Source organism: Patagioenas fasciata, chromosome 1 (assembly GCF_037038585.1).
Source record: "Patagioenas fasciata isolate bPatFas1 chromosome 1, bPatFas1.hap1, whole genome shotgun sequence".
Classification (NCBI taxonomy): Eukaryota; Metazoa; Chordata; class Aves; order Columbiformes; family Columbidae; genus Patagioenas; species Patagioenas fasciata.
Window position 1 is genome coordinate 56,386,942 of NC_092520.1, and position 9,438 is coordinate 56,396,379.

A 9,438-nucleotide genomic window follows, 5' to 3' on the forward strand; every position below is an offset into this window, starting at 1 on the left:
TAGTCACCTGGATTTTGTTTTGTTTATGGCATTGCTGCAAGTATCACTAGAGAAAATTGTACTTGTGGGATTAAATTTAATCCAGGAAAATTTTACCAAAATAATAGGCCATTGTTACTGATTGTTCTGTTGATATTGTCATTGACTGTACAAAAATTACCAATTTTAAGGCGGCTTAAATGTTACGTGTTTCTGCTGCAGTGTCCACACAGGCCATGGCCAGACAGGCAGTGGGGGCTGTGCATTTTTGATGACGTTGTAGAGCACTGCAGCCCCTCCTCGTTCAAGTATGCCGAATACTTCCTGAGGCCGATGCTCCAGTCAATATGTGACAACAGCCCGGAGGTTCGGCAAGCAGCTGCCTATGGTGTTGGAGTTATGGCACAATTTGGTGGGGACAGCTATCGTCCTTTTTGCACAGGTACGTATGTCCCCTAGATAAAACTGTTTGAATGTGTGATTCTGAAAAATAAAACAAAACAAACAACACAAACGCAAGAAAAAAACCAAAAAAACCCCACCAAAAACCAAAACAGCACACCTTTTGCTTAATGAGATCTCCTCCCTTTGACAGTGGAATATTATGTGAATTCCTTGGGCTTTTAATGATGTACTGCTTAGCAGCATTTCTGTTGCAGCACTTACTGCTTAGTAAACTTAATTTACATATATTTTACAAAATATGGTCTGACATGCAAACATTTATTTCATTACAAAATAGCTTTTTGGTGCACACGTGTCTCATAGTTGCTTTTCATTGATACTAATGTGGTGACATATTAATGCCAAATCCTTTTGGATGTCTGGAAAAATTATAAAAATGACTTATAATGAGGAGTATCCTAGAATACAACTAATGTGGCTCTCTGCTTTCCTTTTATGTAAAAAAGAGCCTGATTTCTGTGACCAATACATGATAACACCTATCAGAAACACTTTGTCTGCTTTCTTTCCGATGTCTCTGGTTTCTCTAAAACTTCATATTTGTCTTGAATTTAAAGAAATGATTGTCTGCTGGCACTCTTCTTGCCAGTCAACAAAGTTAATTTTGCACACTAAATAGCGTGTATATTTCTTTATTAAGAAAATACTGAACTCTGTCAAATATGTATTTTTCATGAATCTTAGATGAAAGCTGAATTAAATTATGTGAGAAAATAAAAACTATGTGCTAGGGATAAATTAGGGTTTTAACACAAGTCTCACCCTCATCAGTAGAGGTGGTAATTTTCACTGTTAATGTAAATGTAACTGTCACACGGTGACAATCCAGATGAGGTGTCTTTAAACAAACCAACAAAAACCAGAGAGGGAAACCTTGCAGTGAAACATGAGAGCATTAAAGTTTTAAATGGTCTAGAAAAATACTTCCTAAAAGGGTTTTTTTGTGAACTTTTCCATAAGGTTTTTAATGTGTTATCTCATGACTAGATGAGTAGAAGCTGAGGTGAAGACAGTTCTGATTTTGTGGTTTTAGCATCTGTTGAAGTCTAGTTTTAGTTTTCATTCATTAGATTTTACCTTGGTCCACCTAAAGATTGTAACTCTGATCCTTTTCTTTATACCTGGCTTTTCCTTTAGCTGGATGTTTAGATAAAATAACCTTTTTACTTTACAGCATGCAGTTGATTAGTAGGCACCTCCAAAGTTTTTTAAATACTTTTTATGTACATGAAAGAACTTTGTAATTTATTTTAATAAATTAAGATGTGCTGTGATTAGAAACAAAGTAAATCCGTGGCATGAGAAGCTTTGTACCCCTCAGGTTTTACTGTCTTCTCTAAAATCATCATGTTTGTGAGCTTTTATTTATAAGTTAATTTTTCTACTGATTAATATCTAGCATGGGCATTTTGTTGTATTGAAAGTTTATAGCAAGTGTATTAACATAAACATTTTTGGCAGCTGAAAAAAATACAGGGATATAGGGAGAACTTGTCAATGACACAAGAGCCACAATGAAACAAAAAAAAAAACTAAAAGAGAATTGGTAAAGAACAAAATAATAAGATGGAAGGAAAAACTACACCAAACCAAGTAACTTTCTAATGGGGTTAAAAGGTTACAATTTATGTGACTGTCAACATTACTTCTATTTCTGACATTGGTGGAAGAATATAATCAGCTATTCTTTGTGAATATTTTATTAATCAATGGCATGTGTTTCTTCCAAAATCATATCGGTGGCCTCAAATTTTTTGGTGGTACAAGATGTCAGAGTAGTCAGTCCTGGGGAAAAAAAATATTATTACTATTATAGAAGATGGCCTTTCATAATCAAAAAGGGGTTTTAGGAATCACCTATCACAACATCTATGTGAGAACAGATCTGTTTTCTAGACAAGAAGAAAACTTTTCTGCCAAGCTGTAGGGAGGAGACTGTGCTAGTTCATTTTGATGCCCTCCTAATCTTATGGCTGCAAGGATGCAGAAACCTACAGAGTCACCCATGAGTATTAAGGAGCATGAGGAAACACAGATGAGATTTAGCTTCAGCAGTCATGAAAACTTGAGGTATAAAATACACACTCAGTTTGCCTGGACACTGTAGACTTACGTGAAATGAACTCTGCTTTGCAGAAAAGTCCAGCATCGTCCTGCATTCAACACACTCCAGCTAGTGGGTCTGATGACCAATGTTTCTGCAGTTCTGTAACGTTTATCAGGCCTGTAAAAGTATCCTCATCTAGTTTAGGGTTAGTCATATTTTTGCATAGCTACTAAATTACTGAAAGAATTAATTCAGTGAAGTTAGTATACCAAGTGTCATTGTACCTTCCTTAGCTGCAAACCTGCTACCTACTCATCAAAATGAAGTAGTGCAAGATCACACTCTTCTTCAGTAATTGGAGTTATTTTGGAGTGTGCCTGTTTTCTGTGCTGATACAGAATTTTACAGCTTTAGCATTATATTTTTAGAAGAACACAAGGACAATTGTTCTGTATGAACAAGGAGTGCTCTGAAGCCTGCATGGACGTTAGTAACTAAAACTGTGACATTAACGTTCATTTAGAAGTGTGTATTTGGTTACCTGCATGAATATTTAAAAAAAAAAGGCTATTAATGTATCAAGAAAATTGGCATTTTTCCTTTGATTTTTACCATGCTTTTACCGTGCTGGGTGGGTTCAACAGATGCGATTATTCCCATGAGCTTTTTCTAGTGCACCTTTAAGTGGTTGGAGGTGTCTTATGTGTACGTACATCTTACGTGTGTGTGCACAAGCAATACATGTAGAGCAGGCATATGCTATAGACATGCGCTACAGTCCAAATTAATGTGAATGTCACTGTATCAGTGCTTTCCATCATTCAGTGTTTATAGAACCTATTAGATTAAAAAATAATGCTTATCTATGTTTTTACTGCAAGTTACAGTGTCTTGTATATTGTAGATTGCATAACTTCAACTGAGAGACACCGAAAGATTTTTTTTTCGTTTGAACTTGTAAAGTAAATCCAAACTTCTGCTGTGGCTGTTTTCTTGCATTTCCTTGCATAAATTTATCTATCTGTTTGGTTTTCATATGATGATTATTGAGCAGGGAAGAACCTAGAAGTAGTGGGACATTGGGATGTCTGGTTTTTAGTGCTTGGGTCACAAAACCACATGTTTTTATTGCATGCAGTAGCCTCTTGTAGAATTGGTGATGTTAATAAAAGGTAACTTGATCGTGCATTAAACTTTATTCTTGTGTTTGACAATTAGAGGCGCTTCCATTGCTGGTAAGAGTCATTCAGTCACCAGATGCCAAAACCAAAGAGAATGTCAATGCAACAGAGAACTGCATTTCAGCTGTAGGAAAGATCATGAAGTTCAAGCCTGACTGTGTAAATGTTGAAGAAGTCCTGCCACACTGGTTATCATGGCTTCCACTTCATGAAGATAAAGAAGAAGCTGTTCATACTTTTAGTTACCTGTGTGACTTAATTGAGAGGTAAGGCAGAGTCTTGGTACAGCTGCAGAAAGTAAGCCTGTTTGCAGGTTCTTCCCTTGCATTTGTTTTCCGAAAAGGAGAAACTGCCAGGTTAATCTGCAAATGCTTTGGAGAAGATAATTTGGAATGACACAACTGAGCCTTCCGTGGTGTTATTGCTGGTTTTTAAACAGTTGGTGTTCTCATCCTAACTAATGGCTGTATGGCTTGAAAAATACCCTGGGTGCTTTATGTGTGCATAATGAGAAAGGATCAGCTGGGTACTTCTACAGAAAATTTCAGGAAAATTTTTGATGCTCTGCTTACGTATCAGCATTAATAACTGGTCAGGTCTTTTTACTTAAGAGCAGCAGACATGTCTTTGCAGCTTTTTTTTCATAACCTTTCAAAGTAGCTTTGCACCTTTTTGCTTTCCAAAAGCTTGAGTATCAACAAAACAAAGTATGAAGCAGAGAAATAATACAGACAAATTCATGATACAGTGCTGTTTCCCTTAATAAGTTTGTAATGATAATTTCCATTACTTTTGAAAGCATCTTGTCCCACAGCTTGTTCTTCAAATTTGTCATGCCTCACATAGGTCAATGGAAGAAAAGAAAATATTCTATTGTGGGTACAAGTTGCATTTCATAATTGAGCGGAGGAATGTCAGCTTCTTCTGAACCATGCGGTAGCCATGTTCTGGCAATAACTTTGCTTTTCTACAGTCTTCTCTGCTTTGTGACTACCTTGTATCTCTTATAGCAGCTGAAGTCTCCATACTGATAATAGTACAGTTGTGTATGTGCACATGTGTATGGAAATGAGGAATTACAATACTAGCACGTTTCTGTACCCAGCTGTGTGCAGGTGGCTCAGCCTTGCTACGTACTTCTCTGGAGCTCTATCAGTCCTATATTCGTAGCCTCTGTGTTCCAGCAGTGGTAGGTGGCAGGGCTGGAAGTAGATGGTGTTTTCTACCCAGATCCCTGGTTGCCAACACTCCTCTACTCCAACACTTGGCTGGAAAAGAGGGAGCAGAACTGCTTACTTGCTTTGTCAGTGCTGGGCGAGAGCTGAAATCACCAGTGCTCCGATGCCAGAACAACCTCCTCCCCTTGGCAGCGCTGACAGAGGAATAAGCCCTTTTAGGCAGGGTATTTCTGGCATGCTGTTTACAGTTCCATTGGCACGGAACTCAATCGTTCTGTGAAGTAACTTCTTACTGACGAAGTGTAGGCTGATTAAAGTATCAGCTGGTTAAATATTAACAGGAGAGGGAACATTCTGTCAACAGGCAACAAAGCTATCCGTGCTTACTCAGCCAAGTGAAACTTGTATGTAAATAAGCAGGTTTAAAATAAGATATTTCAAAATCACTCAATTTACTTGTAAGATACTTACTTTTTTTTTTTTTTTTAGTTAAACATTAGTTTATTTGTAATATGTGTTTTCATTGTAACAGCAACAACCCCATTGTCCTTGGTCCCAACAACTCAAACCTTCCCAGGATATTTGGTATAATTGCGGATGGTGAAATTCATGAAGCTATTAAACATGAAGATCCATGTACCAAGCGGTTGGCTAATGTTGTTCGTCAAGTGCAGGTGAGCAAATGCTTGCTTAGTTATAAAGGGAACATCTAGAATCTCCTTCCAGAAGTAACCAAACTCCTAAACAAGTTTTGAGAGCCTTGTCTCCATAGAGAATAATGCTTCAACCACTGATCTTGGAGATCCTTGAACTGTTAATGATAAAAATTGGTAGCATTTGCACTTGAATAAAGTCAAAAAAGTTTTTAAGGTGTATGCAGCTAGATGGTAAATGTGCTAGCCAGTATTGTGGTTGGGTTTTTTCATTTGTTTGGGTTTTTTCCTGAGCCAGAAATTAAAAACTGTAGAGAAATCTGCCTATCTCTGTATAAGTGAACTGTACTGCAGGATTTGATCCAACATGTGGTTCCTCTAAAGGGTCCCCAGCACCCCGTGGTGACTTACTAATATAGCAGAGGCTTGGGATCTTTGCTAGAGGATGAGCACAATCCACAAGTAATTTTACTGCTGCCCTCTTTAATCTAATGCAAATACAGGTGGTTGTGCACTATTTTCCCTGCCTCTGGGGAATTGCCTCAAGGTTCACTTCCTCTGGACCCTGATGAATACTTATGATGCTGGGTGGTGAGGATGTTCAAATACTTTAGCTGCATCTCTCCACAGTGTTGTAAGCAATAGTACTCGTAGGGCAGATCTGATCCAGGGCCAAATGTTATCAGGTGGACGTACTTGACAGTTGCAGCACCTAATGATAAAAAGTGGTGTGCCTGGCAAGCGTACAGCTTATGAAAATGTGTGGAGGATCTGGAGCAGCAGCTGTTCAATTATTGTCCGTTCCACCTGGCATGCTTTGGCAAAACTCAGGTTTGAGAATTTTTGGAATACTTAGTTCTGGAAAGGATTCACTTGGATGAGTGTATCAGCCTGTAAGATCCATTATGTCTGGTAGAAAATGACTTGTTAAAACTCTGAAGGCATAAAAAGAATGAAAACAAGTAAAGTTTCAAAGTGAAAGTGGTATAAATGGCTGCTCTAGATTCTGGCTGACAGATATGAATCCTTGCTGTTAGTACTTCAGGTTGGGTATGGAAATATATATTAGGGTATGCTAATGCATTTTTTCAGTTTACCTTAAATGCTCAAGGTTAGTTGATTTATTTTTTTTAAGCAAAGTCTTGTTTTGGCTAGAAATGATAGGAATATTAAGATGGGAACCACACTTCTGCATTGGTTAAATGATTTACTTTGAGGGGAAAAAATCTTGAAGGTAATTCTTTTTAAATAGATAATTTTAGTTTACTGTTACCAATTGCCATTAGTCCTATTTCCACACATAATACTTTGACTTTAGTAAAGTATTGTAAACGTTTTATACCACGGTAGGAACTCCAAAGGCTGTGTAGTTGCTAACAGTCCGCCTGCTGCTGCTGCTTCCCAGATTCCGGGAGAAAGAGGTTTTTTGTAATGGTCTCAGTAAGCTGTTCCATACCCAGCACCTGACATGAGTAACATTATGGTCATGGATGGAATTAAACAAACTTTTTTCCTTGTGCTTAGCTATTCTCAGACCAGAAATATTTCAGTGTAGAGTATCAATTTCAATGTGTGTCAAAAATGCTAGAAAAGCACATCGAATTCTGCGATATCCCATTATACATTGGGAGTCTAAAATGCCTAATATTATTCAAAACTAAAAAGCACAAACCCAGACTCGGGGATTTTGTTTTCAAATTCCGTAAATCCATTTTTGAATTTTTAAGAGTATGTGAGAAAAGGGCATTATAATGGAGCTGAACATAAAATATACAAAATAGAAATGAAAACAGTTCTTTTTAGTTTACTTTAAGTATACTGCTATCACAAAAACCAATCTAAAAACTTAAGGACAGTCACCCACAGTTTTTTTTCCTGTCATTGTCCTTCTGAAGAAAGCAGGGAGCCAGCTGCTTCCAGCCTCTATTGATAATGAATAAGTACTCCCAACCTTTTATAAATTCCAGCATTTTCTGGTACCTTCAGAACCAGTCCCTACAGATGGTGACTTAAAAGCTGATGTCTCAGCTGAGGCCTGTGGTAGCACAGGTGAGGTTTCCTGAGAGGAAAGAAAGTGTTTGCTTTACATTGACCCTCACAGATAGTGTGTATATATGTTCGCTTCTCTCTGGCAGGTAACTGACCATTCCTTTCACTGAAGAGCAATGCTGTCTGTCAGCAGCAGAATTTTGCATGTGCACACATAGTGTAGTGTGTTACGCTGCAATCGCAGCGGTCCCTTCCTCTGAATGCGTTACTGGTGCACCAGTGCCCAAAAGATACTCCTGCATTTAGGCATGAACATGGATCTCTTCAACTTGCAAAAGGGAGCAAATTATTTAGGCAGTGATTAACTTAACGGTGCAAATTGTCATTTTAGTTCTAGGGAGTTCCCAGGAGTTTTGAAGCTATTACACTGGTGCTATTTAACCAGAGCTTGCCTCTGTTTGGCATTTTGGAGCATCTCTAGTTGAACCTCTGTAGGATTGCATATAACTGAAGATGTCAGTCTATTCTCCTTCGAATATGTATTACGGGGATAAGCCCAGTGAATGCTGAGCTTTGTAAACATGTGGAAGTTTAGTGTGTGCCTTAGAAGCTTGTCAGCCTACATAAAGACACCTTCTCGTTTGTTTTCTAGACATCTGGAGGACTGTGGACAGAATGCATATCACAGCTCAATGCAGATCAACAGGCAGCCATACAGGAGCTCCTGCACTCTGCTTGAAGGGCCTTAATTATCATCTGCAAGAAAACTAACTCCAAATAAACGTTTACCCTATTGTTTAGGTTTCTTTTGTTTCTTTTTTTTGAGTAAAACCAGAACTGTAGTGCGTGTAGGCCATTCTTCTGCAACCTACAGGCAATGGCAGCAGGAAGAAGCATTCTTTCAGAACGGTGTTTAAATCGGTTTCTATCCCACAACACGGAAGAAGTTTCCTGTAAACCCTACAATAGCACTGAAGAGTATTTTTCTAACGGTATAAGCCATCCATACGATGGTGAAAGGGAAACAAGTTGAGTTTTCTCATTAGACATAATGAATTAAGAAACAGCTTTAAGACCTTGTATTCAGCAGTAGATGTACGTTATAACAGATAAACGTTTCTCTGCATCTAGTGTTAATTGTATTAATTGGAGTGTGAGTCTTTGTAGGGTAGGAAGTGTCCTTCTGCCCAACAAGTTAATAGATCAAAAGATGAATAACTGAAGACAAACATCGAGCATGAAGACCTCATTGACGGCACTTGCAGATTCGCAAAACCAACTTGTCCAGTGACTCAATGAGGAAAGCTGTTCAGCTTCCAGCCCTTGAATGTGAAGTCTCTTTGGCATGTCTGACAGTATCTCATTCACTCCTCAATAAATGACATTGAAACACAAGAAGCTTGTGTAAAAGTTCAGTGATGTGTGGTTCTTTTTATTTCTTCTTGTGAAAAGATGCAAGTAACAAACTATACAAGTCATGATTTTATATTTGAAACTTTGTATATTGTTGTCTGTTACAGATTTTATGCATTTTCTTTGACTTTTTAACAAAGTTTTCACCCAAGTGTATAGAATGGAAACCTAATGGCATTCCTTTTATGACAGTAAATTTACGTACCTTGGCTTTAAAATGGTTTTCATGTTCAGATGCGCTTGCATTTAATAACTTAGAAAATGTAGCATTGTTCCAGCTGCAAATGTGCAAAATGATGTGGCAGCCAGTGACACTGCTGTAGTGGTCTGTGTTTTGTTTAAAACAATTGGTAGTTGATAGCCCGACCTGAAAGAATCAGGAAACTTCAGATGTTTTTGGTACTGCAAGAGTGATACACCATTTATCAGCTGACATAGCAGCAAACACAAGCACAGAGTGTCTGATTCTGACAAAGGTGAGTCATGGTTTTGCATTCTGATATTTTGAAGGTGTTAGTACATACATTGATCTT

At 37.9% G+C, this 9,438-nt stretch overlaps 1 protein-coding gene across 1 annotated transcript in view; it reads left to right on the forward strand.

Moving 5' to 3' along the window:
• Nucleotides 1-8,907, forward strand: part of IPO5 (importin 5) — a 44,118-nt gene extending 35,211 nt beyond the window's left edge. The window contains exons 23-26 of the mRNA XM_065829740.2: nt 202-421; nt 3,710-3,938; nt 5,383-5,524; nt 8,145-8,907. Coding sequence (XP_065685812.1) covers nt 202-421; nt 3,710-3,938; nt 5,383-5,524; nt 8,145-8,231 — 678 coding nt within the window. The 3' untranslated portion in view covers nt 8,232-8,907. The remainder of the gene's footprint in view (nt 1-201; nt 422-3,709; nt 3,939-5,382; nt 5,525-8,144) is intronic.
• Nucleotides 8,908-9,438: the final 531 nt, after the last annotated feature.